The sequence below is a fragment of the Carcharhinus amblyrhynchos genome, chromosome 11 (assembly GCF_965287045.1).
Source record: "Carcharhinus amblyrhynchos chromosome 11, sCarAmb.v2.hapA, whole genome shotgun sequence".
In the NCBI taxonomy this organism is placed as follows: domain Eukaryota; kingdom Metazoa; phylum Chordata; class Chondrichthyes; order Carcharhiniformes; family Carcharhinidae; genus Carcharhinus; species Carcharhinus amblyrhynchos.
In genome coordinates, this window is record NC_137334.1 from 79,587,229 (window position 1) to 79,601,319 (window position 14,091).

General features: G+C 42.7%; 1 protein-coding gene across 39 annotated transcripts in view; it reads right to left on the reverse strand.

Moving 5' to 3' along the window:
• neb (nebulin) overlaps positions 1-14,091 on the reverse strand; it is a 283,417-nt gene that overhangs the window by 44,621 nt on the left and 224,705 nt on the right. For 36 of the 39 annotated variants that reach the window (XM_080199424.1, XM_080199416.1, XM_080199415.1 and 33 more), the window contains 8 exons: positions 13,070-13,174; positions 12,022-12,126; positions 10,237-10,347; positions 9,591-9,701; positions 7,736-7,849; positions 4,956-5,060; positions 1,709-1,813; positions 125-229 (listed from right to left, as the gene is read on the reverse strand). In XM_080199424.1, coding sequence (XP_080055550.1) covers positions 125-229; positions 1,709-1,813; positions 4,956-5,060; positions 7,736-7,849; positions 9,591-9,701; positions 10,237-10,347; positions 12,022-12,126; positions 13,070-13,174 — 861 coding nt within the window. The remainder of the gene's footprint in view (positions 1-124; positions 230-1,708; positions 1,814-4,955; positions 5,061-7,735; positions 7,850-9,590; positions 9,702-10,236; positions 10,348-12,021; positions 12,127-13,069; positions 13,175-14,091) is intronic. The other 3 variants (XM_080199447.1, XM_080199446.1, XM_080199428.1) reach the window with 2 other exon arrangements.

The window sequence follows — 14,091 nt, forward strand, 5'->3', positions numbered from 1 at the left end:
TTACTGTAAAGTGGTGAATTTTGTTAAAATGTTTGTATAGATAAAAAGTTAAGGAGAAAATAAAAAAATGGTTTTAAGAATGGTGAGTAGATTAGCATTGGAAAAATATTTAGGTAAAAAGTACCGAGCTGAAATTCTTTTGGTTTTCTTTAGCTCTCAGGATTTCAGGTGTGTCTTTTACTGTGGTAACCTTTCCTTTAATGTGTTTAAGCTCTGAAGTGTACTGAAGCTATAAAACAGAGTGAAAATCAACAGTAAGAAAACAAGAACAACAAGCGAAGGAACATTGATAAGGCCAGGTAAAGCTCACAAATTCCAGGGCTCTAACAAAATACCCCCAAAGGTTTATCTGTGCATTTGCATTTTTGACTTGAAGCGTCACAAGATTCTCAATTCCTTGGTTATGCTTTTTGGGTGGGATTTTCTGGCCACGCTCACCCCAATGCTGGAAAATCCCACCTGAGGTCAATTGACCTTTGCATGCCCCCCCCCCCTCCGTTATTACTTCTGTAGGCACATTGGAAGGTAGTAATAATCAACCTATTTGGCCATGTTATGAATGCACCTTCCATGACCATCAGGCCTTGGAACTGGGACTCGCACCCGGTGCTGCTGATGCACAGACAGTGGCACTACCCATTGCACCACAAGCCTTCTTCGAGATGTGCCACGTGTCAGATTGTCTACTCCCAATTTTAATACTGGGGAGGGGTTACACAGCCCGGAATTGGGAATGCTTCAGAAGAATCCACTTGGTGATCCAACTGAATAAAACGCCTAAACCTCATTAAAAAAGTTCTTCTCAGTGGCATGGTGCCATGGGGTCTTGACTCTTGCAACTAAGTTAAGTCTCTGCTTGGCCACAGTGGGAGCCTCAGCCCGTTTTAACTTGTGAAACTAAGATGTTGCCAGTTCGAAAGGGTGCGGTAATGGGATGGCAAGTGGAATCTCTGCCTGATTTTAGCCTGCATCCCCCCATCCTATGCGGCATTCCTGCTGAGCCAGGGGGTTTTAATCCAACCCTCCTCCCCTAATGCACTGCACCACCATCTCAGACACACCAGACAACCCAGGGAGATGGAGAACCAAGCCCTGGGCCTGACAAGTCTCTGAACAGCTTTGGACAAAAGCTTGCGAACTGGCTTCCCTCGTGATCACCAGACAGTGTACAGCATGAAAGGGAAGAGACAAATACAGGTATAAATTTTAATCTGGAAGAAGAGGAAAAAGGGCCTTCCCTCCCTCTGGAATGAAAGTAATATTTTGTTACAGCCCTGTTGAATTCTGTAAAAAAAAAACATACAAAGCAAAGAAAGTACACGACAATTTTGATGTTTACTGTCTCCAGCAAACATGTTGGACTTTGATAGTCCAGACAGGGAACAGTGACACAGTACTTAGCCCTTTTTGAAGACAGCAGCAGCATTTCTGCTCCGTGTCCCAAAACAAGGTTGAATTTTACCTTTCGTCAAACATGTATTACATTGAATGGAGAACGTGTTGGCAGCACCGCCATTTGATGTTCCTGTTTGTTGTCTACACATATCACGGGATTGGTTTAGCTGCAGAGCAGCCACAGAGGACAGACAAGGTGCATGGCAAACTTGGTCAACGCCTCAAAGTCAGGAACCAAAGAAACCCCCCTGGGTTCCCATGTGATTGAAAGTGGGGCGCCAGCGATTCCTGTGGGAGAAACTTTGTGACTTACTGCACTGATGTTCTTCTGGTTCTCACGGACTCTGTGCATCTCGGGTGTGTCTGTCACGGAGACATATTGAGACATGGTCTTCACGGCTTCTGCCTTGTATTGGGTCTACACAGCGGGTGATAACAGAATGGTAAATTTTGCTGCAGCAAAGTTGTCCACAAGTTAGACTAACAACAGATGTCATAAAAGCCTAGAATCCCTCCAGAAGAGGCCATTCAGTCCATCAAATCTACATCAACTCTCCTGCAGAGCATCTTATCCAGGCCCTCCCTCCTGCCTGATTCACAGCTGCACCCCCCCCCCCCCCACCCCCTCACCCCCCACTCCCCCTCCCACCCATCATTTCCCATTGGCAATCTATCTAACCTACACATCATGGGACACCAAGGGGCAATTTAACATGGCCAATCCACTTAGCCTGCACCATCTTTGGACTGTGGGAGGAAACCAGAACACCCGGAGGAAACCCATACAGCTGCGGGCATGGGGAGAAAGTGCAAACTCCACAGACAGACATCCAAAGCTGAAAATGAACGCTGGTCCCTAATGCTGTGAGGCAGCAGCGCTAGTTACTGTGCCACTGTGCTGCCCCATGTTAAATAGGCAAAAACTCAACAGGGGCTGAACTGGACTGTGGAGATGCCAGTGCATTTCATTTTAATGAAACCATGTATTATTTTGGGTTGGCTTCTTTATTTGGATAGTGACAGAGGAACTTGGGAGGAGAACAGGGAAGCATTCATTTCCAGTAATGCAGTATAAGATTTTAACCTATTAACCAGTGATTACACCAGCTGAAGCTACTCCGTTGCACTAACTCCTTGAACATTACACCTGGGATGATGTAAAGGAGATCAGGTGGAAAATCGAAGCACAGCTTCAAGTCTGGCAAAACAGTGTTACTTCAAATGTATGGCAGCAGCAACGACTCACCCACCCTCTTTTTAAAGTTTATTTATTAGTGTCACTAGTAGGCTGACATTAACACCGCAATGAAGTTACTGTGAAAATCCCCTAGTCACCACACTTCACTGTCTGTTTGGGTACACTGAGGGAGAATTTAGCATGGCTAATGCTCCTAACCAGCACGTCTTTCTAACTGTGGGAGGAAACCCATGCAGACACTGGGTGAATGTGTAGACTCTGCGTAGACAGGTTGGGAATCGAACCTGGGTCCCTGGCACTGCGAGGCAGCATTGTGCAATGCTTTGCAGTACCAAAGCAGAGCAGTAATTACAGGGAGCATTTGTTGGAGAATTGAGGCTATAATGTGACCACCCCCAGTTTAATGCAATAGGAAAACCCTGCAAGTTTACAGGTGCCTGGGGAATCATACCTGGGCACGTCAGACTGGAATAAACTGAAGGGTAAATAATTTATTTTTCCTTTTAAATTACTGAATAATATGAACATTTGCTAAGGATTGATTCACAGAGGAACTGTTGGTGAACATTTAATATTTTTAAGAATAACTTTTAATTGTGAGTTTTTTTAAGGAGAAAGCTGGATGAAATGACTGGTGCTGTAATATAATTTCATTGTCTGGGGGACCACAGCAACTGCTGACCAACAGCAAGATGGAAAAGGCAGCTTCGTCAAAATTAAAGATCCAGATATTCCTGAGGCTGAAGAGGGGGGAGATATCTCAATGTGTGTTCATCGGGTGAGGATTGGGGCATAGCCCAGTTATGCAGGATTCAACTGCATTTGAATAACAGCAAGATGGACTTCCAACTGTGGCTAACTGCAGGAATATGGTCATACTCATTGGAATTCAGATGAATGAGGGGAAATCTTATAGAAACATATAAGATGATGAAGGGAATAGATAAGATAGAAGTAGGGAGGTTGTTTCCACTGGTGAGTGAAACTAGAGCTAGGGAGCCTGGTCTCAAAATAAGAGGGAGCAGATTTAGGATTGAGTTGAGGAGGAACTTTACCCTAAGGGTTGTGAATCTGTGGAATTCCCTGCCCAGTGAAGCAGTTGAGGTTACCTCGTTGAATGTTTTTAAGGCAAAGATAGACACATTTTTGAACAGTAAAGGAATTAAGGATTATGGTGAGTGGGTGGGTAAGTGGAGCTGAGTCCATGAAAAGATCAGCCATGACCTTAATGAATGGCGCAGCAGGCTCAAGGGGCCTGATGACTGATTCCTGCACTTGTTCTTATGTTCTTATGTCATTTGGTTTAGTGGGAGTAACACCGCTTGGGAAATGAGAGGTGTTTTGAGTCCCACACTGGGCCTCAAACCATTACCAAGGCAACCAATCCATTAGGAAGCAATGGGGACTGAAGGTGAGATGAATAGCATTTTCTCTGGATGCTCAATCAGGCCAAACTGTTGCCATTTCCATTTTTGCTCCCACTTTCTGGCTGGTTGCTGGAGGGCACTTGCTTGCCTTCCATACTCCCACCTACAGAATTAAGAAATCTATTTCATTTTCAATTCTCTTCCCACACCTAGTGGCGCATTAAGGCAGACTTTCATCTATTTCCATAGCTAGTAATTCCTGGAACCGGTCTGTTGCCAGGGGCTTATAGCCTGAGGGGCACCACTCCACATCAAGCATGGTTGACCAGGAGTCTCTCCAACTCTTACTGTCATTGGCGTGTTGGGAGGATTAGCAGGTTGACACACTCAACCTGCTTGACTATGTTATGAACGCAACTTCCTTGGCCATCCTGGGGCGGGACTTGAACCCGAAGCTTTTGGTTTAGAGGCAGGGACACTACCCACTGTGCAACAAGACCTTCCCGAAGGAATCTACTGCTTGGGGCTTAGGGCAGTTGTTCTTCTGGTTTGCCTCCCTTATAGCCGATACATACTGTTCTGCGCCACATCCTCAAAACCTGCAGAAATTCCAAAGTCAACAGCTCATAGGGCAGCATGGTGGCACAATGGTTAGAACTCATAGTGCCAGGGACCCAGCTTCAATTCTGGCCTTGGGTCACTGGCTGAGCGGAGACAGTGTCCCTGTGTCTGCGTGGGTTTCCTCCGGGTGCTCTGGTTTCCTCCCATCATGCAAAGATATGCGGGTCAGGTTAATTGGCCATGCTAAATTGACCTTGGTGTCGGGGGATTAGTGGGATAGGTATGTGGCGTTGCGGGAATGGGGCCTGGTTGAGATTGTGATCGGTGTGGACTCGATAGGCCGATTGCCTCCTTCTGCACTGTAGGGATTCTATAGCTAATGTGTGAATGGGCTGCATAGCTGAAGATAGGTAGGGAGAGAAGGTATGTTTTACCTGGCTGCTCAAATTCTTCACATTCTGAGCGTGAATTATATCAGGTGTATCTGTGACTGTGGTGTAGTTAGCTTTGTCCATTTCAGCCAATTGCTTGTATTTCACCTAAAAGAAGGATAAGTGAATGTTAACCATATAGATATCATTTCAGCCAGTTCATGAAGCAACTAACTTTATTGACTTGGAGGGAATTATAATTTACAGGTTATGGCAGAGAACTCGGTTATAGCCATTAATGTCCAGATTTGGCTGGTCCACATACAGCATCATCAAGTCCCATTCTCTTGTCCGCTAAAATCATTCATTATTCCAGGATAAAATGCCACAGGGGAACACGCAAGTGCTGGTCAGTGGAAGCAGTATGTTATAGACAGAACTGAACAATCTCACAACCAATGCATCAGATCAGAACTCTGCAGTCCTGTCACATTCATAAATGATGGTGCAGTATTCAAGAAATATCAGGAGGAGAACTATTCTGTGAGCGCAAAAGCTCTGAAGCAGACAAGACATTTGAAACCATCTTCAGTCTGATGATCCTATTTGACCTCCTCCTGAAATACGCAACATCAAAGAGTTTTTAAAAAATCATTCATGGGATGTGGGCGTTCTTGAAATGAGTGGCTTGCTAGGCCTTTTAAGAGTCAGCCACATTGCTGTGGGTATGGGATCACATGTAGGCCAGACCAGGTAGGAACGATAGATTTCCTTCCCTAAAGGATCAGATGGAATTTTACAACCGACAATGGTTTCATGGTCATCATTTTGACATTTAATTATAGTTTTTATGAATACAAATTTTACTATTTATCAAGGTTTGAATCAGGGTCCAAAGAGCATTACTTTGGGTTTCTGGATTACTAGTCTAGTTATAATATTACTGCATCGCCCCCCCTATGTCAGTCTTCACTCCCAAAATAAATGGCCAAGAGTACTGAATACAGCAAAACTTATGGGCCACAACGACATCCAAGTTCTACTGCTGAAGACTTGTATTTCTGAATTAGCAATCCCCCTAGCCAAGCTATCCCAGTAAAGCTACTGGACTGGAATCTATGTGGTAAATAGAAAATTTCTCAGATATGTCCTGTCCACTAAAAGTAGGACAATCTGATCCTGCCAATTGCTGCTCCATCAGCCTACTCACAATAATGAGAAAGAAAGGTATCATTGATAGTGCTATCAAGTACTCACTGATGCTCAGTTTCGATTCTGTCGAGACCATTTGGCTCTTTTGTTCAACAGTGGACAACAGAGCTGAACTCCAGAGGGACATGAGAGTGATTGACCTTAATATCAGGTTGCATTTGACTGTATGGCACCAAGGATTGAGTAGAACTGATGTTAATGGAAATCAGGTTAAAGTCTCCACAGGTTAAAATCATAATAGACACAAAGGAAGTTGGTTGTGGTAGTTGGAGCCCAATCATCTTAAGCCCAACCATCTTCAACTGCTTCATCAATATTCTTCCTTCCATCATAAAACAGTGAGGATGTTTGCTGGTGATTGCACAATGTTCATTACCATACATTACTTCTGAGATATTGAAGCCATCCAGGCCTGCACACGGTATGACTTGGCCAACACTGAGGCTTGGATTGATAAGCACCATTCGTCCCATCGGAAATGACCATCTCCAACAAGATACAGTTTAATCATCTCCCCATATTCAATACATTACCATTGCTGGAACCCCCACTGCTAGGAGTTATCATTGACAGAAATGTAACTGGACTAGCCATGTAAATAGAAACAAAAACGTGGATTCTGAAAATCTGAACTAAAAGCAGAAAATGCTGGAAAAACTCAGCAGGTCTGGCAGTATCTGTGGAGAGAGAAACAGAGTTAATGTATCAAGTCCATGTGACTCCTTTACAGTTGTAGCAGGGGCATAAGGATTCAAAACTTTAACTCTGTTTCACTCTCCATAGATGCTGCCAGACCTGCTGAGTTTATCCAGCATTTTCTGTTTTTATTTCAGCTATATAAATTCTGTGGCTTAAAGAGTAGGTCAAAGGTTAGGAATTTTGCAGTGAGTAATACAATTCCTTACTCTCCAAAGTCTGTCCACCTTCCACAGGTCAAGGGTGTGATGGAATAAGCCATGGTCTTATTGAATGGCGGAGCGTGCTCGAGGGGCCAGATGGTGTATTCCTGCTCCTAGTTCTTGTGTTCTAATATTCTCTACTTGCCTGATTCATTCAGTTGAGCTACTTGCCTGATTCATTCAGGCAAGTAGCTCAACTCAAATAGCTCAACACCACTGAGGATTAGGCAGCTTTAATTGGCAACCCATCCATCACCTTAAATATTAACTCCTTCCACCACCAACAGCCAGTGGCTGCCATGTGCACCATCCACAAGATATCTGCAGCTACTTGCGAAGGCTGCTTCAACAGCACCTTCCAAATTCATGACCTCTACCACCTAGTTGAACAAAGAGAGCAAGACACCTGGGAACACCATCACACATAATTTTCCCTGCAAATTACAAACCATCCTAATTTGGAAATACATTGTTCCTTCATCATCTCTGGGTTGAGGTTCTGGAACTTCACAGCTCTGAGTAGGTGCATTTAGGAGCACGTTGTGCCTACACTGCACAGACTGCAGTGGTTCAACAAGTCTGCTCACCGCTACCTTCTCGAGGGCAATTAGAGATGTGCAATAAATGCTGACTTTGCCCACGTCCCATGAATAAATAAACAAACAATTTTATTGTTGCATAAACAAGGCTGACAGAATCCCTGCCATTGGACAGAAGAAAATTGCCTCTCACCTGGCTTAAAATTTCTGTGGCGTTCTTGGCTCTGGCAAAGTCTGGTGTTTCATTAGCGAATGCCACAAGTCCTTTACCCTTGATTTCTTCCTCCAGTGATCTCTTGTACTCTTTCTGAGATAGAGAAAGAGGCACATAGTTATTCGGGTGAGAATCCCTGCTGAAAATCCAGTGGTGATACAGTTGGAAATTGCTGCAACCAAACCAGAATGTTGAAGGAAATCGAGCAGAATAGTATGAGTTAATGGATTGCGTTGTGTGTGTCAGCTGTGGCTCAGTTGGTAGCATGCTTGCTTCTGAATCACAACATTCTGTGTTCAAGTCCCACTTTAGGGCTCGTGCACAAAAATCAAATCTGACACTTCAGCGCAGTGCTGAGGGAACACTACTCAGTTGGAGATGCCACCTTTCAAATGGGATGGTCCCATTCTGCCTACTTGGTTGGATGTAAAGGAGCCCAAGGCACTATTTCAAAGAAGACCAGGGCAGTTAGCCCTGGTGTCTGGCCAATACTTCTCCTCCAATCAACAGAAAAAAAAATTAGTTTCTTGTGGAAGTTTTTGCTGAGGAAATGTTGACTGTCCTGTCTCATTTCCTCTCTTACATCACTGAACATACTTAAAAACGTACTCCACTGGTGGTCATAAAAAGTGTGATACAAATGCAAGCCTTTCTTTCTTGAGTTTAAACAATTATTTTTCTCTCTCTGCACTCAGATAGTTATTTCAAAAGCTGTGATAAATATCATTTCAATTTGCATCAAAAGAAAGGCAATATATTTGGCCATCTATTTATGAGGGCTGCTTGCTTACCTCACACTTTGCTAACTGCAAATTTGAAGCCCTTGTATGAAAGGTCATGGTGGGGGTGAGTTACCCAGTTGCTATGGCAACATGCACTATTACATGCATTTTGTAGTCAAATGTGTTTCCAATGGACTTTTCATCGCATGGCTGACCAGAAATCTCTTGGACTTCATTTGGAAAGGCATGAGATGTAGATATGAGAATTTTAGCAGATGTTAACACAGAGATCAGAGCCAGCTGGAGCTGTTTACAGTGAAGTTTAAATCCTGCATCTGCTGAGTCATTGGTGGGAATGCTAAGATAAAGCTAAAGGCTCTCTCAGCAACCCCTCCTTGGCTCGTTAAATACTGGAAATACACAAGTGGCCTGAACTCCAGTTATTCAGTAAACATTCCTCCTTGTTCTTATGTTCCAATCATGGCAGGAGGATAGATTGACAGCTCCATACTAGGGAGCATTAATATTTGAGATAACTCTTTGCTACAATTCAGCAATTCTTTGAGACAATCAAGACAGGAAAAGAGGCTTTTTGGGTTTGACAAAACTCCACGTGTAAGTTATCCCAAGGAGTCTACAGGGAGAAAAGGGCTTTATCATTTTTATTTGTTGAGGAGAGGTAAGTTCCAAGTCTGCAAATTACTAGAATCTGATGGATAGCAATAATGACACTACAATTGACTTCAACATTTCTAGGTAGGCTATGGAGCAGAGAAAAAAACTAAACGTTCCTACTTCCTGGTCAATTTCAATATAACTTTCCATATTATGGAAACTAAATGAGAAAAATGAATACTTGTAAATATAAATGATATGCTACTGCAGGTAAACAGTACAATCATGTTAGGTCTTTCCGAGGCTTCTGAGATAACTTGTACTCAATCACCTTCTAATAGGCAAGGTGGGAGGACATACGCAAACTAAGCTTTGCTAGAATAAGGAAGCGAAACCTCACAATATGTTGATCAACAGATGTAACCCAACCTTTCATTTTCCAAAGCACAGGGCACACACTGCTGACTGCTCACTGCCTTGAACTGTGGCATGCCTACCTCATTCAGAATGTACGTCGCATTCCTTGCTCGCATCATCTCGGGAGTCTCCTCAACCACTGTTAAGCCCCTGCCCTTGACTCCTTCCTCAAGATCCTTCCGATAATCTTTCTAAAGAAATGCAGAAAGAACAGGAGAGCTGCAGAAATACTGAGGACAAGGCATTTCTGCCGTCTTCATGCACCACACCACAAAAATAAACCCAGACAGAAAAACAAACATTGGACAACAGAAAGACATACACAAACCTTTCATTGTGTTAAGATGGATAAGATACTACATGGGTTTCTTGGACATTCATATTATAACAATGAAGCAGACACTGCACTAGATGGATTTGATGCATTATCATTAAATAATAAAGGGCATTAATCATTTGCTTACATATATAAAGAGAAGCAACAAAACGAAGTGTACAATCCAATGAATAGTAGTATTTCTTATATTATTAGGAAGTATTATTCTTCAAAATGCAAAAACAACATTAAAATGTGAAATAATCTTTCATTGTTAATTAAATCATCACTCTAAATTTACTCAGAAAGAAAGAAGTTCAAGTTTTGTGTGTTTGAACACAACAATAAAAAAAAATTAGCTTGGTTAATTTTCAAATTGTTAATTGGATGAAAAGAAATACGCTGGCTACCTCACAAACTATTTTAGTTGCATATTTGGCATGCAACATTGATGGCGTAATCTCCAAACCAGAAAGGTTTCTGCCCTTTATGTGCTCTTCCAAATCCTTCTTATATTCTTTCTATTAGTGACAGGGAGAAGAAATAATGTAGACAAGAACTTTGTAACAGAATGAAAGGAATATGGTTCAGAAGATGTACAACAGATAATCGCCAAATCTTAAAATAGTCCCTGGCACAGATGGTCATTCTTACAGAGCTACCAGAACTGGTTATATGACTGCTCCCTTCTTGTCGGGGAACACTTCAGCAGTCATGGGCATTCAGCCTCCGATCTTCAGGTAAGCATTCTCCAAGGCGGCCTTCAAGACACATGACAACGCAGAATCGCCGAGCAGAAACTGATTGCCAAGCTCTGCACACATGAGGACGGCCTCAACCAGGATCTTGGGTTCATGTCACACTATCTGTAACCCCCATGATTTGCCTGGGTTTGCAAAATCCTACTAACTGTCCTAGCTTGAAACAACTCACATCTTTTTAACCTGTGCTTAACCCTCTCTCCACTCACATTGTCTGTACCTGTAAGACTTGATTACCTGTTAAGATTCACATTCCAACCATTTTCTTGCAATTGAGTCTGTGTGTATATATGCCGTGTTTGTGAACCCAATTCTCCACTCACCTGATGAAGGAGCAGTGCTCTGAAAGCTCGTGATACCAAATAAACTTGGTGGACTTTAACCTGGTGTTGTGAGACTTCTTATAGAGCTAGTTATATATCACCGGTTAAACTTGCTGACCTTAATCTCAGGGACTGATATTCAGAAATGGTGACTCAGGTCGGAGGCTGTGAGGATCCCTCCAAATGATAGCGCCACAGCTGTCAGCCCATCATTGGGTGGGAGGAATCCCTTCCGCAGGGTGGCTTGTGACCTGTTGCATCCCAGTGGGTCCATGCTGGGGTGAGTGAGAGGAGGAGTGAATGGCTCCTTAACATGTTGCCAGCTTACTCTTTCCAGTTAAATGCAGGGCTCCATGCTCAGATCTGTTCCATATCAGGAAGATCCTAACAGTGCCATTACCAATTCTCCCAGCTGACCCATTAATGAATCAGTGCAAATCTCATTCAAGCTTTTCCTTTAGGATTCGCTGTTCTCCCCTTACAATAATTCTGTGGTAAGTGTGTATAACATGTCTGGACAACCAGCCCGACACCTGACAGTAGAATCCCTCTTTGTTCAAGCAGCCAGATGGGAGGCTGGCTGATGTCCCTGGGAGACATGTACGGTTTGCTATAAATGTACTGATTTACATTTTGTGTGTAAGAAACAGACCCAGCACCCGCCTCCATTAATGTAACCTTGAGCATTTTGCAGACTGCCGGATCTTAGAGGAAGAACGAACTGTTCGCTGCAACATCGCACAGGAAGTCTGCACCTCGCTGAGTGGCTAAGGGACTTGTGGATATTGAACCAGGGCATGCCTTGATCACATGGGTGGAAAATATTGGGCAATCAAAATAGCTGAAGCTGGGAGCAAATCACCCTTAAATATTTACAACAGTGACAGTGTACAGTTTTAAAACTTAATACAAGTTTGGCACAACCTGTATGTAAGTTTCCTTTTCATTTCTGAACAAACATGAAGGCCATAGCATTGGACTGAAGAATCCAGAAAAACTGGCATTCAGAATCCTATGTACTTGCCTTCAGACACCACTGACCAGTATTACTACCAACACGAGGACCCTAGATACATTCTCCAGGGGTAATGCTCTCACTCCCTGACCTTACCTCACTCTGCATGTGTTGCGTCTCCTTGGCAGTGAGATAAACGGGTGTTTCAAAGTCCAACATTGCCTTGCCTCTTTCTTTCTCATACTTCTCCTTGTACTTGACCTGAAATGTACGTCATGGTTACTCTCCGCAATTGAGTAAGCTTTATACGTTGAAGTTCACGGTACTAACTCTTGAAATGAGGCATGATGTGTCCTCTTCCCCATCCCACCAATACAAACAATCAAGAAGGAAAATACATTTATTACAAAGGGTATGTGTTTCATTGAACTCTAACTTGGTAATAGGAATAGTGAACAAAGTGAAATGTGAAAGCCTAAAATACATTTTGGAAGAGATATGAAATAAAGGGCTGCAAACAAAATAATAGGAATTGATATAATTTTTCTTTTGTAAACGATAATATTTTCTAATCAATACGATGTGTCTAAATCGGCAGCACCTATACTTCACATAGATACAAATGAACCCAAAAGAATGGAAAGGTTGTTTGGGAAATCCCCGTAATCACTTGTCCAGATTAGATTTGTGTGTTAGAACTATCACTCCCATGGGCAATATAATGGTTCAATTCATTAGCCCTCTATGATTCTGTTACATCGATTAGTAATATTTAGAGTCACCCAATGACCTCCATTTCAGATAGACAAACCGGAAATTGGAAACTATAGACCAGCTCTCAGAATAAGGAGGATAAAATTGGAATAAACTGACATTGAAAAGCTTCCCCACACTTCCTTCACCTGGTCATGCTTCAGTCAGGGATGACATAGAGGTACTCAGGCAACATTGTACAAAATGGGAGGAGGGAAGAAGGCACAATTTGAAACAACACAGTGATTATGTTAAACACATGAGACACCACAAAGGAAAAAAGGGTATTCTAATTCTAGTTTAGTTACACCGTTTTAAAATAAAAAGGTTTCTTCTTGGTTCATATTGGAAAATTTTTCTCCTCTGCAAGTTGGATGACTTATTGCATGTTGTGTAGTGTATTAAGTCATGTGTAGACATGAAAACACATTGTCTTCTTCAGCTGACTTACTTGACTCTGTAACTCAGTTGCTTCCTTTAGATGAATTTGTTCAGGTGAATCGGACACCAGTTGGTAGTGACCTTTACTCTTCTCAAACGCCTTCTTGTACTGGTACTACAGGAGGGTCAAAAACCACCTCAATAACAGAGAGACTACAGAGTCTGAATAGTGTGACCCATCTACAAAAAAGGTGCTCACAAAAAAGTAGTCTGTTAAACAGCAAAATGTGAGAGGCAAGAAAAGAAATCCAATCAAAAAAATGACGGGATGTGGATGATGAATTATGGCACGTGGGATTACACACAATGGTAATGGATATTTCTAAATAAAAATGAAAGCAGTGTTTGAGATGCGCCATTTTATTGGAGTAGCTAATGTGGCAACCATTAACAAACTAGTTTCATTTGAACTCATTTCACCATTGATACCATAGCTATACAAACAATAGAACCCTACAGTTCAGAAGGGGTCCATTAGGCCCATTGAGTCTGTTCTGACCACAATCCCACCCAGGTCCTATCCCCATAACCCTATGTATTTACCCTAGCTAGTTCTCCTGACACTAAGGGCTAATTTAACATGACCAATTCACCTAATCCGCACATCTTTGGATTATGGGAGGAAACCGGAGCACCCGGAGGAAACCCATGCAGACAAGGGGAGAAAGTGCAAACTCCACATAGGCAGTGACCCAAGCTGGGAATCAAACCCAGGTCCCTGGCACTGTGAGGCAGCAATGCGAACCACTGTACAACCATGCCACCCATTGATGTCAACTGTGCTGGTTTGTTAAGAGCCATGAAGAAGAGATTTTTCAAAATAAACCAAATTGCAAAGCCTAACATTGGCCACAATTCTCTGGCTGTCCGTGCCCCTCTGTTGCTGCAAGTGAGAATAGAGAATTCGGCACTCAGCAAAATGTCCATTCACTGCAGCGAGATTGGAGATTCCCAGCTGCGGACAAGGCTGGAGAATCTGGCCCATTGCGTAGAAAGCAAAACTAATGTACTTCAAAATAGTCAGAAAAACAA